Raw genomic sequence first — 22,579 nt, 5'->3', positions numbered from 1 at the left:
GACACTGACACTCGCTCTCCATCAGACCCTTCCACGTTGGATCATGCCTACTATGTTTGATATTACTCCCAATGAATGATATCAAACTCTAAGGTGAAGTGGGGTTCAATTACAAAGGATTCAGTCAGACAAAATCTCTGCACCTGAGAAAATGGAGACTCCTACCAAAAAAAAAGAAGCTCAAGAAGAAAAACTGAAATGACATTTGATCTCCTGTCTTCACAGTTTTGAAAGACATGTTGACAGGAAAGGCAGTGTAATTATTTCAATTCAAAATTGGAAATCCCTTGAATCTCTGGCTGCAAGTGTGGGTCCTGCTGGCTTGAGTGGTATCATTCTCATTGGTTTGTGGAAGCTCTCTATACACATGGAAGATAAAGCCTACCTGTCTTATTTTAGTACTTATGTTTCCCAGTTCATTTTCTTTGTAGTTTTAATTAATGTCTAAATGCAAGGAAATTTACAATACATCTTTCTTAATATTCAAGACCTCTTTGATAGCCTTTGGGAACACGTTTTCATTTTCTTCACATAAGAGAGGTATTTTAGTAGCATTTTTCTAGATTTCTTTTTTAGGTTTTTATATTTTTAGGTTTTTATATTTTTGGCTAATACAATTACTGGCATATTCCTTCCATTATCTTCTATAGATTATTTCAAAGAAACTGTTAAGACATAGAGATCTTAATGTAAATGCATATCTAGTGTTTTCATTAAACTTTTATTAATTCAAGGAGCTTCCATCTGATTCTTTTAGATTTCCAAGTCCTACAGTTGTATCATTTGAGATGACTTTAGTTACCCGCACACAGGTCAGTTCTCCCCTAACCAGAAGTTCCCTTCCTGTCTTTGGTTGTGAACCTGCCACTCCTGCTGCTGAATGTGGAAGGGGTTGGGGGGGGCGGTATCCTGCTATCCCTCCCACCAGGGGGCCTTTTCCTGAGACAGCCATAGGGGGAAAACCCACTCCAATGGAAGGAGTATGGTGGGTTAGTGGGAAGAAGATGTTATATCCCTGCTCATCTTGTGCTTACACGGGAATGAATTTAATCTCTCCTTTTGTAAGTTACTTTCTCTATATCTGTCTGCTATACATCTTATTGCCAGGAACAGAAGACAAGGAAGATATATGTCAATAGTGAGCATTTACCACTGAAAGAACTGAATATCCCAAGGAAATCACCCCTTGGGTGATGGTTTTAGCAAACACCCGGTATTCAAGGTAGATGGGTCTCTGGACACAGGGATGAAGTGGCTCTCACTAGAACAGCTTCGTGTAAGGGTTTCTGGGGAGGCTTCATGCTGCTGGCTGTGGGTCAAAGTGGTCTCAGGGTAGAGGTAATGGGAGGATCCCAAAGCCTCAAATTCTGGCAGGACATGCTAGCAGGGAGCCAAGGGGACATGCCCTGGAGTCAACTTCAGGGGAGTGTGAAGTGGGGCTTTTCAAGTCCACTTCCAAGATAAGAAAGACTGTTGGATGTCTCATGCCAGATTAGAATCTGTATCACAGGGGCACCTGGGTGGCTCAGCAGTTGAGCATCTGCCTTTGGCTCAGGTCATGATCCCAGAGTCCTGGGATCGAGTCCCGCATCAGGCTCCATTCAAGGAGCCTATTTCTCCCTCTGCCTATGCCTCTGCCTCTCTCTGTGTCTCCCATGAATAAATAAATAAAATCTTTAAAAAAGAAAAGAATCTGTATTGTATTTGCATGGATGGTTTTTCTTAGTTTGGGGTGTTTTACAGGTTCCTTAATGGAAACCAAAGAAGGATAAGACAACGAGGGAGACATGGACATGCATTTTGTTGCACTTCAAATAGCAGTAGCATTTATCCACAAACCCTCCAAGTTCTACCTCCTCATGTCAAAAATTTCAATATCCTGTAAAAAGGCATCAGAACTTCCATAAACAGGGATCAGGTCCTCCAAGTACCAAAACCACATAATCCAGTTCCTGAGACGGTGGGTGCCCAGGCAGCAGGTGCTCTTTACCTTGCGTCTGAATGTCTCTACTGGGATCTACTCACTTTAAAGGTGTGGAGGAGTCACACAGCGCCGTTGGGAGCTCCACTAAATGGTCCCCACTGACGACTAGTAAGGTGAGCTTCTTTAAGTTAAGCAAGGCATAAGGAAGATAGGTCAGCTTGTTCTTATACAAGAGAAAGGTCTGCAGTTCTTCTAGCCTAAAAAGAAGTCAAAGGGATCAGACCATAAGGATTAACTTCATTAAAAAGTGAATGGCAAATTCAGGTATGAAATCCCTACATAGTTTATATATGTGACCCTTATGAGAATAAACTGACTTTAAAGTTTAAATAAAACCATGCCAGTTGACCTGATTTGGGTTTTTTTTAAGTTTTCATGGACTTAATCGCCAATGGAGGACAAATACAGCAGCAGGATAAGCAGATTGCACAAGAAACACTAGTCTGGGAGCGGCCAGACAACCAGTACACCTCTCCAAGCATCTGTCACATTCCTTGGGGGCAGCAGGGCATGGGAAGGGAACTCTACTGGAGTTGGGCCTAGAATGAACAGATTTGAGCAACAGATTTCCTGGTGTATATCTTGAAAGCACAGTATTCTTCTCCCGTCTGATATTCTAACTTTAAAATGGAAAGAAACCTGCAGAATGAAAAGGAAATGAGCAAAATGAGCTCCAGATATGTTTTATTTATTTTCCATTTTATTCTAACTCGATGAGCCTCCCCTAGTTTTTTTTTCTTGCATTCATTTGCAAAGTCTTGACCGATCCCACAAATATTTCACAAAGTCCCCCTTGTGTTTCAAACTAAAACAATTCCCACTTAGTCTCACAAAGCTGGAAAACACACACATCATAGGTACCAGGAGTAGAAAAAGGTCATATGAAGGACCAGCAGAACTAAGCCAGTTTTGGCTTATGTGTCACAACAGCTTACTTATCATGCTGTATCTTTATAAAGAAGTCTGTAGATTCCAGGAGGCCAGATATTTTGTTTCATTCACCATTTTAAATTCCTGGCTTCTCATACAGGAGCCTGATATCATTGGTGGAATGAATGAATGAATAAATGAGTGAATGAATGGATCTTAACATGGTTCGGTGTAATTTTTTTTTTTTTAAGTAAGCTCTATGCTCAACATGGGCTTCAACTCACTACCCCACGATCAGGAGTTGCATGCTCTACCAATTGAGCCAACCAGGTGGCTCAGTATAATTATTTTTTAAACACAAAATACAAGGATACAATTGGAAAAACCTGACTATTCATTTCAGTTTTGTTTGAAAGGTGATGTGTGATAAATCAATAAATGAAACCAATAAAAATTATTCTCAATGATATTCTAAACATGGAGCAAAACATTCCTCTTCCATCTTTAACATATAGGTAAAAACATGGAGTGGTAGGTTTCTCTTCCAAATATAATACTATACTTTGTTATTTCTGTGGGGTAAAGGAAAGTTAATGATGTCATTCTGTTGAGGACTCAAGTAAATTAACAGTCACCAAGATAATGGAGATGTGTTCAAACGCACATACACACACGTATAACATGTAGGACAGAGACTGGAAACTATCTTATTATATAAAGAACAAAACACATTTCCCAGAAACAATAAGCTCTTGGAAAATTCATTGATTTCAAAGACCATTCTCATGTTATGCATGTTAAAAATGTTAACGGTGTTTAAGGCGTTAGTAACTGATGCATACACCTCACCTTCAGGATGCGAGTAGCTACCTGTCTATATCTTGGGGCAGGTCATTCAGGCTATTATTGCTCATATCCAACCACTGCAAATTACACATCCTCAGGACACAGATTGGGACACTGGCAAACTTGTTTGCTGAGATATCTACGAACGTAACTTGCTTCAAGTTACTTAACTAGAAAGGAATAACAACATATTCTAATTACTTTTGTAAGACCGGGAATTTTCAACAAATAATTTTCAGGGAATATTTCATCCCAGAGGCACTTCTAAGAATATATGCAACACAGATCAGTAAAGTATGTATTTTTGGAGCGCTGACGATGTGCTCCATGCTGGGGATGCTACAGTCAACAGCACACAACAGATGCCCTCCAGGAGTTCACACTTTTGAAAATAAGCAACACAATTCTATGTAGCAAGAACTAATGTGAAGAAGTTTTCAACCAGCAGTGCTTGGTAACACAGACCTAAGGGGCTAATGTGCCAATGTCACGGTAGGATAAGGGCCAGGGGTCAGAAAAGATTTCACAGAGAGTGGGCTTTTTGCACTGGGTCCTGCAGTTCCTGGACAGGTAGAAAGATAGGGAAGGGAATTCCAGATGGGGAACAGCATGTGCAAAGTCACAGAAGACAAAAAGTGCAAGTCTTAAAAAAATAGAATGACTTAAAGACAGCCACAAGGAGTTCTGGCAAATCTTAAAAAGACTCACATTTGAACTCATAAAAGGACATGGCAAGTAATCAGAAATCTCTACTCTTTATGTCTCCATGGTAACTGGATGTGAAGGGAAATATATGTTTTTTATTTTGAGCTCAAATCTATGACAACTGAATAAAGTAGGAAAAGTGTCCCATGTTTGGATTTGTTTCTGTAAGTCAGGTCGTGGTTATGACATCCAGAAGGAGCTACCTTTTACTGACTTATTTTCAGAGCCCACAAATAGAATTTGGCCTGCCTCTCAGAATATATTTTCAAGACTGTTATGTAATATGCAATATGGAGCCAGTTGGACCAACAGAAGGAATGACTGAAATATAGAAAAGAAAGAAGCAATAAGCTTATGTCTCTTTTTACCTTAATATAATACCTTGTTCCATACTGCTACATTTGCTTTAGTGGCACACAGGTCAAACTCACCCCCTTGAATGGGCATATTCTAATTTTACCCTTGTTTTGAATTTATAAAAATAAATGTGAAGACAGTAACGTGACAGCAAATAAGTCATCAAAAAAGATGTTTGGGGTGCCCATAACTCAGTCCAAAGTCTCTGTGTTGCTGGGGTTCTCAGATCAGCTGAAAAATCAAGACTGAATTACCTAGTGTCTCTTGTGTCTCTTATCTTTCTTCTTTTTACAATAAATGTAGAAGGTACATTTTTCAGACTGTAAAAGAAAAAGTTCTTTACTTTTTCTTTTTAAAGATTTATTAGAGGAAGAAAGAGAGAGAGAGAAAGATCACAAGCAGAGGGAGTGGCGGGCAGAGGGAAAAGCAGGGAGCCTGACATGGGGGCTTGATCATGTCCAGGGATCATGACCTGAGCTAAAGGCAGACTCTTAACTGACTGAGCCACCCAAGCACCCCAACTTCTTTCCTTTAAATATCCTCAATATATTAAGACTTTTGTGAAAATTAAAATAAGGAAAATCATAATGGCATTAAACTAGCAAGGAGAGCAAGTGCCTAGATATAGTCACTCCTCACTAGCTACTTTCATCAAGGGCAAAATGAAATAAACTCTTTTGAAATGTAGTTATATTTGCTTGAAAATTCCAGTGCTGTCCAGATAAAAATCTGACATTCTGTCAGAGTAAATACAATACTCATTTACACAGAAGTTTCCTTATCTTTACCTTTGTCTCAAAATTCCTGGTAGTTCCCTCCATGAGTCATTCATTCTACTTGCAGTCTGTTTGAATTTGATTTCTAAATTGCATCAATTATTTGTGAGAAACATCCTCATGAAGACAGGAGCAACGATGTGAGTACATTGAACCCTACTGAACCATACACTTAAAAATAGTCACAATGGTAAATGTAATATTATGTTTCTAACCATAAAAAAAAATTTAGGGGCAGCTGGTTGGCTCAGTCAGGTGGCTCAGTGGTTAAGTGTCTGGTTTGGTTCAGGTCATGATCTCGGGGTCCTGGGATTGGGCCCCACATCGGGCTCCTTGCTCAGCAGAAGGTCTGCTTCTCCCTCTCCCTCCTCCCCACTGCTCATGTTCTGTCTCTTTCTCTCTCTCAAATAAATAAAATATTTTAAAAAATGTTTTTTAATGCCAGCATTTGGATATGGCATCCAGGAAAACAGTGCTTTCCTGAGTCTGTAGAGACCAGAACCTGCAGTGCTATGTGCTTCCTTTGGATAAATACAAGGTTAAGATATGACCATGCAGCCCGAGACATGACCATGAAGCCCGTCTTCAAGCGGAGACGTGACCCGGCAGCCTGTCTTCAGCTACATGGTTTGTATGTATCTTGAATAAGCCATAATTTTTAGTATGGCTAAATTTGTGGCTGAATTTGTGGCCACTGAGAACCATTCAGGCTTGAATTGGTGAAGATAGTAAAGAGTCAGTGAGCTATTAGAACAGAGCCAACTGGGGAAGTATAACAAGTACAGAGCATTTACAGAATCCCATTCAGAGCAAAGAGCCTAAAAATCTATATCCACAGTACACTTGTTCCCACAGATGTCAATATAGGTTAAGTGGATCAGCAGCACATGGCCGTTTGCCAGGAAAAAAGAAAACAAATTGTGGCTGCCGAGTCCTGCCTTATATGCCATCTCATGTGGACTAACTGCAAACAGGCAAGACTGAATTTTGAGCAAATGATAGAATTATCCTAAAATTGAATTATGGTGAATTGTACACTTATAATGGTTGATATTGGGAATATACAAGTTATATCTCAATAAAGGTAGGAGGAGAGAAGGGACAGAGAGGAAAGCCTAGGAGGCTGTTGTTCCAGGCCAGATGATGGACAGCACGGGCTTGGACTCGGGTGTTAGTGGCAAGATGCTGGGTGGTAGTCAGATACAGAACCTATTCTCAAGGGCATGTTCAACAGGACTTACTTACAGAGTGGATACAGGGCATGGGAACAAGAGAGGTCATGATGACTTGGCTTGCTTCCAGCCTGGATGACCGAGAAAAGACTGAGCCAGTTTCTAAACTGGGGAGGCCTGGAGAATGAGCAGTCTCATGCAGGGAGTCACGGCCCTGGGGGACACCCTCACCTGGACCACTGTTGGGCATTTCCTGGGGCAACAGTAGAAGCAGCCACTTCCTCCCACCCAGGAATTTCCAGGCAAGGAGAGTAACACCCAATCTAGGACCATAATCAGCAGCCAGGGCCTTGTCAGCACCACACTAGCAATACTGTCTCCAGTCTGTTCGTGACCAGCAGGATTATGAGATGGCTATCTTCCTTCAGCATGAGAAGCCTGTTGAGTTTTACTTGCCAACAAACACTCTTCCCTCTCAGCTGCTCCATTTTATCAGAATGTGATTTGAATCATTTCTCCAATGAATACAGATCAAAAGTCACCAATGAATATGGTTTAAATTAATGGGCTTTCAAAATCCTATCTGTAAGATTACTTTGTTTACCTGCCAGTTTTTATGAATATATCAACTTTAAAAAAAAACTTTACCTCTTAATTTCCAATTGTTTCCAATTTATTGTGCCACTATGGATAAATAAGTCTGGATCTGCATTGCAGACAAGAGGCATCATACACTGAATAGGTATTAAATAAAAATATCTCGTATGAAAACAGGATGTTTTGCCTAGTTTTGTTTATTTTTGATAGCTTTTCTGAACTGAACTTACACTCAGCTCCTGGCCTAGTGTAAGAACATTATAAAAGATCTTCTAATTGCTGGTATAGGGTGATTAAAGTGTCAAGAAAATATAACATAATAAAGATAGATTTCACCTTGTAAAATATCTCCCCTGCATTATGGATCATCCCATGTCATAAACCAAATAGAAGTAAATCATAGTGCAAATATAATTGCTTTCTTACTTCAAAGGGGAGCTCGGTTAATTCTAGGTTTCCAGAACAGTCCAATCTCTCTAGATTTTCACAATCCCCCAGTTCTGGAGGAATGCTCTTCAGATGGTTGAAACTCACATTTAGCTCTTTCAGGTTCTTCAAACAACCTGTCATCAGAACAAATGAACATCCGTGGGGGAAGATCCCTTAAGGTCTTTTAACAACAAACATGAAACAAAGATATAAAACATTTTTATAAATGATGATGGGGGAGGCATGAAACATAATTTTGTATTTGTTTTTTAAGCACCTTATTAAATGTCAACTTGTCTTTAGCCTGAGCATGTCAGTCTTTGATCAGAGAATATTTTGCTTACTCTCTGGTAAGCAAAATCCTTCATGGAACTACTGGCAACCCCTAGATCTTCGCCCCTAACACTCCAAGAGAAAGAGAAGCAGCAATGGTCATTATAGTCTTCATTTTAAGGTACTGCAGCTGAACAGAAAAATTATGGAGATTTATAAAATGTTGATCAAAAGGACATAATAGGCAAAACTTATACAGGAATAAGTGGTTGTATTTTATGTTAACAGTGAACATGTCATTGCATGCTTAACTTTCTAAAACTAAAAGAAAATATGGGTGCAAGCTGGTGCTGCCACTCTGGAAAACAGTGTGGAGGTTTCTCAAGAAGTTAAAAATAGAGCTACCCTACAACCCAGCAATTGCACTACTGGGTATTTACTCCATGACACAGAGGTAGTGATGATGGACACCTGCACCCCCATGTTCATAGCGGCAACGTCCACAGTAGCCAAACCGTGGAAGGGGCCACAATGTCCTTCGACAGATGAGTGGATAAAGGAGATGTGGCATATATATACAATGGGATATTACTCAGCCATCAGAAAGGGGAATACCTACCATTTACATTTGTGGATGGAACTGGAGGGTATTCTGCTGAGTGAAATAAGTTAATCGGAGAAAGACAATCATCATATGGTTTCACTCATGTGAGGAATATAAGAAATAGTGAAAAGGGCTGTAAGGGAAGGGAGGGGAAACTGAGTGGGGAAAAATTAGAGAGGAAGACAAACCATGAGAGACTCCTAATTCTGGGAAACAAACAAAGGGTTGCAGAAGGGGTGGTGGGTGGAGGGATGGGGTAACTGGGTGACTGGCGCTAAGGAAGGCACATGATGGAATGAGAACTGGGTGTTATACTATATGTTGGCAAATTGAAGTTAAATTTTTTAAAACAGAAAAGAAAAAGTTCTGGAACATGGCATTGCTCGCTCAAGGGACTTCTAGCTTCTGAGCCATTGGCAAATGTCTGTGCTGAGTTCTGCAGGTGGGATGGTGACATCACTGCCCTGAGCAAGGTGCAGCTCTGGGAACACAGGAAACAGCCCGGCCCAGCAGCGACCTGGGCCAGGAGGGGAAGGAAGCGCCAGGCCACCACCTGTCCACCACCTGCTGTCTTGCCAGACGAGAACATACCAATTTCAGCTGGAAGTCGGGAGATTTGGTTTTTTGGCAGATCCAGAATTCTCATCGCTTGAAACAGCTCAATATAGGTAGGAATGTTTTGAATCAGGGTATTACTGATGTGCCATTCTTTCAGGTGTGTCTGCTCCTTCAAGGAATCGGGGAGCTCCTACAATAGAATGAATTACATCAGCCACAGCTGGTTCCCCAAGGTGTCGGAGCCCTAGCTGAGTGGCGGTGTGCACAAAGCCAAGTACAACCGGGCATTAACATAAAAGACAGAGGCAAGGGGCACAGGTAAGAGCATTAGGCCTTACCTTAGCCAGCTCTACAGTCACTCCACGCAGCCACTTTCAGATTCTGCGATTGCTCTTGATTTCACAATAGCAGATTAGCCCATTTCAAAACAGCTGTGAATTCACGATATTAAGATCAAATGCCCCAGTGCACACAGACAACCAGGCTCACACCCACAGCCACGGCATATATATTATTTACAACGCACTACTTTATTTTTTTAATTTTATTTTTATTTTTTTACAACGCACTACTTTAACACTTTCTGAAAACAAAATCTGTCCATGTGCTAGATTTTAAAATCTGTGCTACATGTCCCTTCCCAGGTAGCTGCTTGATAGAGATCTAATATTTGCCGTGCCAAATTTCTCAATGTTTTTATGAGTCAATCATATGAAAGCACCAGAAAGACAGCGAAGAGACCGGAATTCTGGGCCAGGCTCTGCCTTTTTCCAGGTACACCACCACCCTGCACCTTCATTTGTGAAGTGACAGAGGAACTGGGCAGAACCAAGACCTCTCCCAGCTCGAGGGCTCTGGGATACAATTGTAAAGGTGCTGAGAAGTGCTTCTCAATGTAGGTTCTCCAGGTGGGCTGGGTAACCCCTATGGGGTAAGTGCTTAGAGCAGGACCATGTTTGACGATGGCAGATGAGAATGACTTACCAGCGGTACTTAATTAGAAATCCAGAAGAGTACCCACTGATCTCAATGATAGGGATGCAGGAGAAATATGACTAGAGGTTGTACAGTAATCATCTCTCCCTGTTTCAGAGGGCCGTGTGGCTAACAAGTCAGGGTCATAGAATATCGGCTCATTCAGAACCCACAACAGCCCACAGAGGGAGCCAAGGCAGGCATTAGCACCATTTTACTGGGGAGAAGATAAAATATATGAAAGTGGAGTAAACTACCCCCAGATCACATGGTCAATAAAGATCTGCCCCACAATCACCCCTCAAAAATTCAGACTCCCAGCCCAGAGTCACTTCAGCCATAAGTTGAAGAGATAAAGAGATGGAGGGCAGGTTGCAGAGAACCCTGTCCCCCAGAAAGGGACCAGAGTCCCCATTTGCTTGCTCATGACATGCTCAGGTGCTGCTTCCACCAGAAAATGTCAGATGCCTCTCCAAGCAAAGCAGCAGGCCAGGGGCAGTGGGAGCAGGAGCCACCTGTAAACACCTGAGGCAAGAAACAGGGACATCTTTGTTCTGGCCTCAGAATCTCAGGAGGAAAAGTAGCTAAAGGGTTTGTCACCACCCACTGGGGGATGTTAGGTGAAAGGCTCGGTTCATTTTAAAAAGGGTTGGGGGAGCAGCCTGGGTGGCCTGGCGGTTTAGCTCCACCTTCGCCACTTGATCCTGGAGAGCCAGGATCAAGTCCCTCGTCGTCAGGCTCCCTGCACGGAGCCTGCTTCTCCCTCTGCCTGTGTCTCTGCCTCTCTCTCTCTCTCTCTCTCTCTCTCTCTCTCTCTCATGAATAAATAAATAAAATCTTTAAAAAAAAAAAGGTAAAGGATGATTTTAAACATCTGGGGGAGAGACTGCAGAAATACCCATTTTAAAGGCTGTGCCATCCTGGGCTGTCCCAGCCCCTGCCTGCCAGCCTCGGAGGGATCCAAGGGGATCCCACTGCCCTTCCCAGGACACAGAGCCCAGCCCTGCTCTGCCGGGAACAAGGGGGACAAGAACCTGGTTCAGAGCAGGCAATTGGCTCCTCCCCATCCAAGGGAAAGCTCTCTAGAGGCAGCAGCACTCTTTGGGGCAAAGCCAAGGCCTAACAATGCCTTGAGCTCAGCTCAGCAGCGCGCATCGGACATCCCCTTGCCACACTCACCGTCCACTGCTCCCCCGAAAGTTCAAACACAAACGGACTGCTCTGTTTGTCTCTCTCCTTGGAAAGCGAGCTCTGCCTGGTGAGGGAGTTCCTTTCGATCTTTTCCAGAAGCCTCACGCTGGTGTCTACGAAGCCATTCTTGCAGTAGGCAGCCTGGGGGATGCCTTTCCTCCTGCACTCGGCCACGAAGTTCCACTCCTCCTTTATCCTAAAGGGGCAGCAGAAGCTGAAGTCACCCTCACCTGCCGAGAGAAGCCGGCAGGCCACCAGGGCGCAGGCAGGTGTGATCCTTCCCCAGGCGGCTGATCTCAAGCACCACCCCCTCCCCCAACCCCAAACCTCAGCCCTCCCCTCTGCTCTGGGAACGTAGGGGGCATCTTAAACCCTCAGAGTTGTGGGTTATCAGCAACGTTGACTAAAAAAGTAGAGAAGGTGAGTGGGATGGAATCCCTGCCTAAAATTTCTACCAGAGTTACCTACGCATTTGATTAATTACAATTCCCTTTGATATTATGTGCTTGCTAGCCCAGGTTGTTTTTTTGTTTTGTTTTGTTTTGTTTTTTTAATGCAGGGCCACAGGAATATGCTACTCCTTCAAGGGCATCTGGTATGAAATATATAGGCAGCCCTAGTTTATAAAACACCTGACAGATCTTTACCTCTCCGCACAGATGAAAGTGAACTCCTAGGGGCACCCCGGTGGCTCAGTGGTTTAGCTCCTGCCTTCGGCCCAGGGCGTGATCCCAGAGGCTCGGGATCGAGTCCCACGTCAGGCTCCCTACATGGAGCCTGCTTCTCCCTCTGCCTGTCTCAATATCAATCTCTCTCTCTCTCTCTCTCTCTCTCTCTCTCTCTGTCATGAGTAAATAAATAAAATCTTTAAAAAAAAAAAAAGTGAACTCATAGAAATCTTGTAGCAACACAAATCATTCCTGACCGCAGACACACAAATTCTGTCCTGTCCAGTGGAGGGACAACCCTCCCCCACCTCTGAAGACAGTGTGTTCCATTTGCAAGTTCATCAATTTTCCTGGTATCCAGATGTATCTGTCCTTATGATTCTCCTTTGAGCTGGCCGTAACACCTCACTGCTTGTCCTCTTGATCATAATGAGAAAAACGGGATTTTTAATGCACATTTCTTTTATATCTGCAGCAGAGTCATAACTGCACCTTTTTTGAAAGCTAACCTTTAACACAAGTTGGGCACCCTGTGAGAAGTCGGGCAGGGGTGCGGTGAGGTGGGGAGATAAAGCCCAGACCTCTTCCCCTCATCCCGTGTTGGATTGGGACCATCAGGGCTCAGAGAATCATGATCACCTTCTCCTTTATATAGCTTCAACTGCTTCCAGTCCTGCCTGGTTTTCGTGTCACCCCTGGGCACTCCGCATTAGTTCTCCACTTGATAAGATCATAATTGCCTGCTCCTAAGTAAATCTGATGTGCAAATCCTAAAGAATGAGTAAGCAGGGAAACCAGAGAGGCAAAGCTGCCCAGACAGTGTGCAGAAGACCTGACATCAGCAAGACACCCCTGATTCAGAGACAGGACCACTCTGTTAAAGGAATCACACGTGTTGGAACATTCTAGTAGGTGCTTATAGATTGTCTTCCCACCAGTCAAAAGTTAGGAGTGTTAGCAAAGCTTGGTGGCAGGACTAGTGTGTGGTCAATGTCAGTAATTGCTCAGGAATGCGGGGGTGGGTGGCTGGGGACACAGCCTGACCCTGCCAGTCACCAATCCTCTAGATGCCAATGGATTTCAGAAAGATCACATGTGTACCGTATGATCCAGACATTCTACTCCTAGGTATTTCTATAAGAGAGAGGCAAGCATATATCCCAAAAAGTGGGGATATGTTCATATAAGCTTTATAGCCCAAAACTGAAAACAACCCAAATGCATCTTGGCATGTGAATGGATGGACACACTGTGGCTTATCCACACCATGGAATACTACAACGCAGTGAACTCTTGATACACATATGAATGGATCTCAGTGCCATTAGGCTGAATGAAAGAATCCAGAATAACAAAAAGAAAAGATTCCATTCATATAAAATGATTTACAAACTCTAATAAATCTCTAATAAATGCAAAATAATCTACAGCGACAGGAAGGAGTGATTGCCTGGGCACCAGGGACAGGAGATGAGAGAAGAGAACCACCAAGAGTGAGGAAGAGGCTTGTAATGGGACAAATATAATCCTATCTTGATTGTGGAGATGATTTTATGGATGTATACGTATATCAGACTTTTCAAATTGTATACTTTAAATATGTGTATTTTCTTGGGTATCAGTTACGTTCCTCAGTAAAGCTTTTATAAAATGCATTTCATAATCCTCATTTTTTTTTGAGAGAGAGAGAGAAAGAGAGAGGCAGAGACAGGCTCCATGCAGGGAGTCCGACGCGGAACTCGATCCCGGGTCTCCAGGATCAGACCCTGGGCCAAAGGCAGACGCCAAACCGCTGAGCCACCTGGGCTACCCTCATAATCCTCATCTTAATCACATCCTGCATTCCTTCTCAGCCCCCTGACCCCCCTCTCTTGCTCTTTCATGTACACCTGGACAGACCTCAACTTAGCTGGCATCCACTTCTCCCCAGCTCTGCTGCACCTGCACCCACCCAGGACCTGAGCGTGGAGGAAAACTCACCACCTTGCAAACTGACCTGGCTTTGAGTGGTGACCCCTGACCTCAGGGGCCCCTCGCTGCTGCCCAGCAGCCCTACCACACTCCCAAGCTCATCCCTTTGCCCCAGGCCCTAGGTGACTCTTGCACATTTTCTCCCTTTCAGTCATACCTCCATCACTGGCTACCCCATCTGCCTCCATCTCAGAGCTCCTAGCTCATGGAGGGAAGAAATGAAAGAGAACAGAACCCCTGGAACTCCTAGCGCCCCATCCACGCCACCTGCTCACATGTGTTCCTGTTGACTCTGCCTACATTTTGGCTGGTCTGGAAGAACTGTCCCAGATCCTCCCAGTGGCCAGGCCTCACCCCCTCTAACGTTAAACCCAGCCTCTCACCCACTCAAGGATTTCCTGCCCGGTTCTCTCCTTCTCCCTGGAGGATGTCCCTCCGGTGGATCACTCCCATCAGCACATGTGCAGGATTATTTTTCCCAAATTAAAGAGCAACTCTGCCACCCACCCACCGCCTCCACCTCGACCCCCTCCTACTCCACCCCCACCCCCTGCAACCTCTCCATCAAACCCACTTCTCTGCTTCACTTTAAGCCAACCCCTGAAAGAGCTGTGCTGGCTCACATCTACAATTCTCTGTTCCCACCCCCTTGTTCTCTGTTGACAACCCCCCCCTTCACTCAGCATTCCCCTTCTTTGGAAACTGGTCTCAAGGCCATCATGACCTCTGCTTTGCCAGATCCGGTGGTCAAATCCAGTCCTCACCTTCTCTGACCCATCTGCAGCATTTGGCAAAGCCCTTCCTTCCCTGTGAAGCCTGATTGCTATTTGGCTCCCTCTCTCTGCCCATTCCACTCCTACCACTCTAGTTGCTGGTCTGTCTCCCACTCAACTTCCCAACCTCCAATCTCCAAGGGCCCAACTCCCAGCCCTTGGGTCTCTGCCCGTCTCTATCTACACTCACTCTTCTGATATCTCCCAGTGCCGTGGCTTTAAATACATCTCTATGCTGGTGATGCCCAATTATAGTTCTCTAGCCAGGACTGCCTCACTGAATCCAGCTTCCTCACCTCCCCCCTATCTCCACCTAAATGTCTAAAAGGTGTTCCTAAATTAACATGTTCAGGGGCACCTAAGTCAGTCAGTGGTTGAGTGTCTGCCTTTGGCTTAGGTTGTGATTCCAGGGTCCTGGAATCGAGTCCCACATTGGGCTCCCTGCAGGGAGCCTGCTTCTCCCTCTGCCTATGTCTCTGTCTCCCTCTGTGTCTCTCATGAATAAATAAATAAAATCTTTTTTAAAAAATTAACTTACTGCAGCCCAAACTCCTGATCTTCACCCCAAAACTTGCTTCTTCCCCATCTCCGTAAAAGGCTTCCAGATGCTCTGGCTAAAAACTCAGGCTCATTGTTGGCTCTAAGCTTTTTTCCTATCTCATATCAAATCCATCAGGAGATATGGTCAGTTCTGCGAGAATCTGGCCACTCTTCAGTATCTTCCCTGCTTCCATTCTTGTCCAACTCACCATCCTCTGCTTGCACCACTCTTGCCTCCTGATGGTCTAAACTCACCCAATAGTTAGAGTAGGCCAGTCACAATGGCAGTCACACCCTGTTCTTGGCTCCTCATTTCATACAGTAAAGCAATGTCCCACTGTGGCTATAAGGCCCTACAGGTCTGTGCTTTCTTTTTTTTTTTTTTTTTTTTTTTTTACAATCCTGAGGTCTTTTATTTTCTTTACAGTTATCATGCCATGAATTCATAGGGAATGGGTTCCAGCAGTTCAGGCTCCTTTCCATTGGTTCTCACAAAGTGTGCTTCTCTGGGTGGGGCAGGCTGGCGCTTCAGTTGGACCCAAGTACCTTTCTCTTTGGCTTCCTTCTTTTTCTGATCATTTTCCTTCACACGCTTCAGGAAGCTATCTCGGCTCTTTGAGTGTTTAATATGCTCAATGCGGACATTAATTCTCTTGGCAAGAATCTTGCCCTTAACTTGTTTGTTTACAACAATGCCAACAGTATGCTGAGTAACATTGTAGACCCTTCCAGTTTTGCCATGGTAACATTTGTGGGGCATTCCTTTTTGAACAGTGCCCATTCCCTTGATCTCCACAATATCACCTTTCTTATAGATTCGCATGTATGTGGCCAAAGGAACAACTCCATGTTTTCTAAAAGGCCTAGAGAACATGTAGCGGGTACCTCTCCTCTTTCCCTTTGTGTTGGTCATTTTGGCGAATTACTGGAAGATGGCGGTCCCGGCCGAAAGGGAGGTCTGTGCTTTCTCCTGCCTGGCTGGCCACATCCACTAGTGCACTGTCACTTGCTTTTTCTGATCCACTGACTGGCCTCCTTGCTCTCCCTTGAACACCCAGGCCAACCCCTGCCTCAGTATTTGCATTGCTCTTGTGTCTGCCTGGAACATTCATTCCTGAATTTCTGCAGGGCTGGCTCCCCAGGTCTGTATGCACACTTTTTGTTCTTCCAAAACTTTGGGTATCATTGGAGTTTCAAGCTTGCTATTAAGCTAGGAGAAAGAGGAGCATTTGAGAAAAGTATTTTGCTGCTGGCCCTGGCTAGTCCAGCTACCACCCTATCCAGGTCCTGCTCACAGTGAGCTGAGCTGGTGTAAGCACTAAGCAAGTAGGTAGGGCTTCAGGATCTGCATATGAAGTCTACATGTAATGTAATAAAAGTGAGAAAATTAAAAATACCAGCACATGGAGAGAGATGAATTTAATACTGGGAGAAAATGGCAGGATTGGCTTGGGATTGTTACTTTTCATTATTAGCTCTTCTGTATAATTTAAATACTTTAATACCATGTGATAAAAATAAATGTAAATAATTAGGGGCACCTGGTGGCTCAGGTAGTTAAACATCCAACTCTTGATTTCAGTTCAGGTCATGATCTCAGGGTCCTGAGGTCAAGCCCTGCATTGGGCTCTGCACTTGGCGTGGAACCTGCTTAAGATTCTCCCTCTCTTTCCTCTCCCTCTGCCCTTCCCTCTGTTCTCTTAAATAAATAAATAAATAAATCTTTTAAAATAAATAAATATAGAAATGTACATTACTGCCTACAGATCTAGATCTGATTATAGCAGGGATGTGGGGTAGACCCTGGGTATAAGACATGCAGATTGAATGAGCAGCAGAAATTCCCCTCAAAATGTCAACAACCAACAGCATAGTCACTGCCAGGTCTTGTGTTCACCAACTACTTTTCAGGTTAGCATCTCTCCTACCCTCATTTCTTAGACCGAATCTGAAGGGATATCATGCCGATGTAATGAAACGATGCTCATTAAGCCCTACAGAATATATCCTTCCTACATCACAAATTACAAGCTAATAGAAATGGCTCAGATATCTTGGTACACCCAACATAAAATGGAGGAAAAAAAGGATATTAAATATATCTCATTAAAAATTATAATATACCAAATCGTTTCAGGATTTCTTTTACACTTGATCTTAGCCAAAAGGCCAAGAAGCGATTTTGGATTTCTTTTTAAATGTTTTATGTTCCATTCCCTCCAAAACCTCATGAGAATATAAATGGTTTTTTGGTGAAAGCCAAGATGAGACTATACACTCTTTTTTAAATTCCTTTCTCGTCCTGAGCATAATTAAAATAAGTAAACTGTCTAGCATAACGTATAGAGTTGTCAAATCCCTATGTTGTACACCTGGAACTAATATAACATAGTATGTCAGCTGTACTTCAAAAAAGAAAGGGAAGAAAATATCAAGTCAGATAAACTGTCTTTGTCTTTATACTTTATCACCCATATAACTGAATAATCTTCCCCTTGAATCAATTTTAGTAGAACTTTAAATACAAGACACACATGTAAAACGATGCCATTAGCATTCCTCTAATTAAAACAGTAAATGTGCAAATAAAATACTCTTTCCTTAAGAAAGGAACCCACAGTCCTGGCCTGCATGGCAAAGAGCCTCACTGGATGAGAAATTCCTCACTCAGAGCATTACAGCGGCCGTTCTATTTCTCCCACTCAGTGACTGAGTTTCATTCAGACAGAGTGCTATTCTGTATTGCATCTCTGCTTACAATTTTTTTAAAGATTTTATATATTTATTTGAGAGAGAGATCGAACGAGAGCAGGACAAAGGGGGGACATGCAAAGGCAGAGGGAGAAGCAGACTCCCCCTACTGAGCAGGGACTCTGATGCGGGCTGGATCCCAGGACCAGGACCCGGGGATCATGACCTGAGCCAAAGGCTAACTCAACGGACTGAGCCACCCATGTGCCCATCTGCTTACAACGTTTCAGTTTTGATGCATGCGTCATGGAACAACTGCAGTCTTACAAAATGAGTACCATGAAATGAGGTCACAGAGCAAGATAGAGGGTTCTGCCTATTTTTGTAAAATTGAATTAACTAGATAATTGCTTTTTCTGATAAGGCATTCATTAGTTTTTCAATATACTAATTTCCCCACAGGAAACTTAAGGTTAAACTTCAAATAGTATTAGTAATCACAGGGTAAATCATAGTATGGAAACTCAGAAACACCTGCAAAAAAGGTAAATTTACTACATTCATTTTTTGCAGGTCCTGGGAAGCTAATCAGCTTGCTCCTTGAATACCCACATTCTTGCCTCCACCATCCCGACTTTCTCCTCACCTGCCCTGCCAATTTGATGGCTGTTTTTCTTATCTTGAGCTAGAAAAGCCTAACAAATCCCTAAGAAGTTGTCTGTCTTAGGGCAAGATACGACATGGCGCAAGCCCAATGTCATGAAGCCCAATTCAGGTCTGACCCAGTATACAGAAGACATGTGAAGCTGTCCACGAAGCCATTTAGCACCACGATGAAAGATATACAGCCCAAGCCACAAAACCCACTCCACAGCAGCTGAGAGAACAGTTTGTGGACTCCGGGTCTCTGCAGATGCCACCTCCTCCAGGAACCCTCTGGGGGTCACATCAGCTACAGACACTTTCCTAAAAACCCTCAGGGTTCGGGTCCCCATTCAGCAAGTTGTCTCACCCTAGAGTAACCCCAGATGCTAGGAGTGGGGAGAAAGTTGGAGCAGAGCTGAGAGCCACTTTGAGCTCACAGAGCCCAGGGACCTTGTGTAATTTGTGCTACCATAGATCATTCAGACCCATCACGGCAGATGTTGCCCAGTCCAAGGTTCCAATTCTTATTTTTTTTAAAGATTTTATTTATTTATTCATAGAAACACAGAGAGAGAATGAGAGACAGAGACACAGGCAGAGGGAGAAGCAGGCTCCATGCAGAGAGCCTGACGTGGGACTTGATCCAGGGTCTCCAGGATCACGCCCTGGGCTGCAGGTGGCGCTAAACCGCTGCGCCACCGGGGCTGCCCGGTTCCAATTCTTAAATTCAAGATTCACATCATGTTGGATGACCTCAGATTAGTGCAAGTGAAAAGAACGTCCCAACCATCTGTGATTACAGCATTGTGCGGGGGGGGGGGGGGGGGAGCTTGGCCAAATTCTCCACTTACCAGCTGTGTCAACTCGGGCAAGTCACTTAGATCCCAACTTCCTTGTGTTCAATTTGGGGATAATGATAACCACCTGGAACAGCTGTGACGCTTTTACAGTAACAGCCTAATTTTCAAGCATGATCAGAATAGGTATTGGTTGGATCCAAATAGTTCATTAAAATAGAGAACCAAGAATAGAAAGACACTCATACCTTACACATTTTGTTTTTAACTTAAAGCATAGAAAAATATCAACATTTGCAAACTTGGGATAGGGTCACGGACCTCCTCCAAGAATGGGTCTGCCAATCACAATCCCATTCTGCCTTTCTTTTATAAACTACATTCTTTGCACATCACCCAAGAGCTCCAGCTTTGGTTCCTTCATAGAGAATAAAAAGTACAGACACACAAAGCCGCCGGAAAGCACAACCTCTCCAGCTTGTCATACTTTTTCGGACTTGTGCGGTGCTGAGTCAATTGGGTGGCTCATGGTTATCCTAAAGGTAGTTTTTCCCAAGCACTCAACTTCATGTCATACACATATAGCTCTCTTTTACTCATATCTCGTGAGTTTACACAAGAGTAGTCAACATACATCATCTCAATCCAAGTCAATATGGTATCAGTACAGTGAGTCTTAGCCAGCATTCAGCCCAATAGGTGAGGGTGGAAATGCATGACACAAAGTGGCCTTCAGCTGCCCCGGGGCAGTCGTCACATGACCTGCCCAGGTGTGGAGACCATCAGACAGCCTAGGGAGGCCCGCTGAGCAGCCCCCCACAAAGTGTACTGTAGAGGGTTACTGTGCCATCACTGTCTCTCCTGTGCCTAATACCGTGCCTGGAATGTATGTGGGCCCATACAACCCGGGGGTTATTGTTATAGGAATCAAACATTTGCTCTGGGCAACAGTGTGATGGCTCTGCAGTCCAGTGAGCAAGTGTCACCAAGAAATCCCAGAAGAAAGGCATCCCCCTCACAACATGACTGCAGCCTGCCTGGTCCTGATTCGCTAAAGAAGCCACAGGCAAGTACAGAAAACACATACTTTTCCAATGCGCTTTTCTCGAGCCTTTCTTTCTCCTTCTTCTGCCAAGCTTTGTGCTTCTTGACACGCGTTTCCCACAAGGCTCTGACGACAGAAATGTCAAACACGACCACTTTGTGTCCCATTTTGGGAGCATGAAATTACCTATTCAAGAAACGTATATATGTCAGCTTTACACACAAACAGAAGAAAATCATTTTCAGCATGAACTTTATTATTTATAAGGTTTTATTTATTTATTTTAGAGAAGAAGAGTGAGCCAGCAGCGGTGGGGTGGAGAGCAGAGGGGGAGGGAGAGGGACAAGCTCCCCACTGATCGTGGAGCCCCACACGGGACTAGATCCCACAACTCTGAGATCACGACCTGGGACCATGACCTGAGCTAAAACCAAGAGTCAGACATCCTACCAACTGACCCACCCAGGCACCCTGGTTTTAGCATAAATTTTAAGATGACACATGAATGGGGGCACGCGGGTGACTCAGTGGTTGAGCATCTGCCTTGGGTTCAGGTTGTGATCCTGGGGTCCTGGGGTCAAGTCCCACCTCAGGCTCCCTTCAGGGAGCCTCCTTCTCCCTCTGTCCATGTCTCTGCCTCACTCTGTGTCTCTCATGAATAAATAAATAAAATCTTAAAAAAAAAAAAGAAAGAAAATATGAATGAACCTATTGTCTTAAGTAATGATAGAATGCCCTGTTACTTCCAGGATGCCAGTTTGCTAACATTCTTAAAGCCTGATAGTACTCTGGGTAAGTCAAGTCCAACACCCACCGTGTGGCATCTCCTCTAGAAAGTCACACTTGTGTCGTTGCCTCTCTGCCACATTGTGGGTTCCCAAAGCCCCCTGGGCCCTCCCCAAGCCTCATGGTTCCACATTCTATTGAATTCTCTGGCATCTAATCTTCCCAATAGGCTGTAACATACTCAAGGGTAAGATTGTGAGTCAACCAGAACATACACACACACACACACATACACATTCTCCTGGTGACCTCAGGCTACACACCAGCCACCATTACGTGACAAAACCAATCCTTGCACCTCGCCATGAGCATTTCCCACTGGGGACTGACCATACAACACAGCATGGGGATGGGTCCTGTGAGGTTCCCCTCCAACATGAAACCTCACAAGCTGCTGATCTCTGCTTATGTGGACTTCCAAGTGCAAGGAAAGTCAAAGTCAGGTACATCTTGGCCCTTCACGGGAGTGAGACTCAGCACAGTTCCTGGCACACAGTGGGTCCTCCATAAATATTTGTGGAAAGAATATATGAAAACTGAGTAAAAGGTTCGCATCCTGATTATTCCACTCTCAGACTGCTCAATGAGCTCGCTCTCTCTCTCTCTCTTGTTTTTATGTTCCAATTTGGTTTTACTATTTGCTCTAAGTGATTCATTTGCTCACTGCAAAAAAAAAATATCAGGACTTAAAAGTACATTTTAATGTCCATTCCACTAACCTACACTGATCTCCTTTATCTAAAAATAACTTCCTAGTTATCATTTTAAATTTCCCCTACTTAACAGCATTGAAATCTGGCTCCATCCATTTCCTGATTCATGTGCACACGCACGCACACACATACACACACAGCATGTCAGTTGGCAAATAGTAGGGTTGTTGAATATTCTCTTCTCTGGTTCCAGACGTTTCTAAATGGCAGTCAGTGGGGATACAAAACCAAATATTTAATCTTCTGACTCAGCTGTGCACTCTCCATGAATGGCTTGCCAGTCTGAGTGGAAGAGCCAGCTTATGTTTGTGCAGGGGAATGCTGGAGAGCCATAATTTTCATCTAAAGAGCTGAAAATGCTGGCCCCAATTTACTTCTGTCTTTCCTTTAACTTCTGACATGTGAGACTGTCTTTTGTCTCTCTTAAAATTCTTTTACCTAAAGGAGATTTCTAACAAAGGTGCAAGTGGTGCACCTTTTCTGTGGACCTGTGTTTTCCATTCTCTAGAGTAAATACACTGGAGGATCCTATGATAACTCTGTGTCTAACCTTTTCAGGAACTGCTGGACTGTTCCCCCAAAGCAGCTGCATCATTTTACTGCCCCAGCAGCC

The 22,579-nt window shown here is 43.8% G+C and overlaps 2 protein-coding genes across 3 annotated transcripts in view; both read right to left on the bottom strand.

Moving 5' to 3' along the window:
* LRRC2 (leucine rich repeat containing 2) overlaps positions 1 to 22,579 on the bottom strand; it is a 38,402-nt gene that overhangs the window by 5,361 nt on the left and 10,462 nt on the right. For both annotated transcript variants that reach the window (XM_055344770.1, XM_055344769.1), the window contains 6 exons: positions 20,510 to 20,653; positions 11,326 to 11,533; positions 9,205 to 9,361; positions 7,734 to 7,870; positions 3,725 to 3,870; positions 2,026 to 2,181 (listed from right to left, as the gene is read on the bottom strand). In XM_055344770.1, the coding sequence (XP_055200745.1) occupies positions 2,026 to 2,181; positions 3,725 to 3,870; positions 7,734 to 7,870; positions 9,205 to 9,361; positions 11,326 to 11,533; positions 20,510 to 20,634 (929 nt within the window). In that variant the 5' untranslated portion in view covers positions 20,635 to 20,653. The remainder of the gene's footprint in view (positions 1 to 2,025; positions 2,182 to 3,724; positions 3,871 to 7,733; positions 7,871 to 9,204; positions 9,362 to 11,325; positions 11,534 to 20,509; positions 20,654 to 22,579) is intronic.
* LOC129522474 (60S ribosomal protein L21-like) lies at positions 15,668 to 16,228 on the bottom strand. Its single transcript, XM_055344774.1, has one exon. The coding sequence runs from the start codon at positions 16,200 to 16,202 to the stop codon at positions 15,720 to 15,722; it is 483 nt and encodes a 160-aa protein (XP_055200749.1). The 5' UTR covers positions 16,203 to 16,228; the 3' UTR covers positions 15,668 to 15,719.

This window comes from Nyctereutes procyonoides, unplaced genomic scaffold (assembly GCF_905146905.1).
Source record: "Nyctereutes procyonoides isolate TBG_1078 unplaced genomic scaffold, NYPRO_anot_genome, whole genome shotgun sequence".
NCBI lineage: Eukaryota > Metazoa > Chordata > Mammalia > Carnivora > Canidae > Nyctereutes > Nyctereutes procyonoides.
The sequence above is the reverse complement of the archived record's forward strand: the minus strand, read 5'-3'. Positions and strand labels throughout refer to the sequence as shown.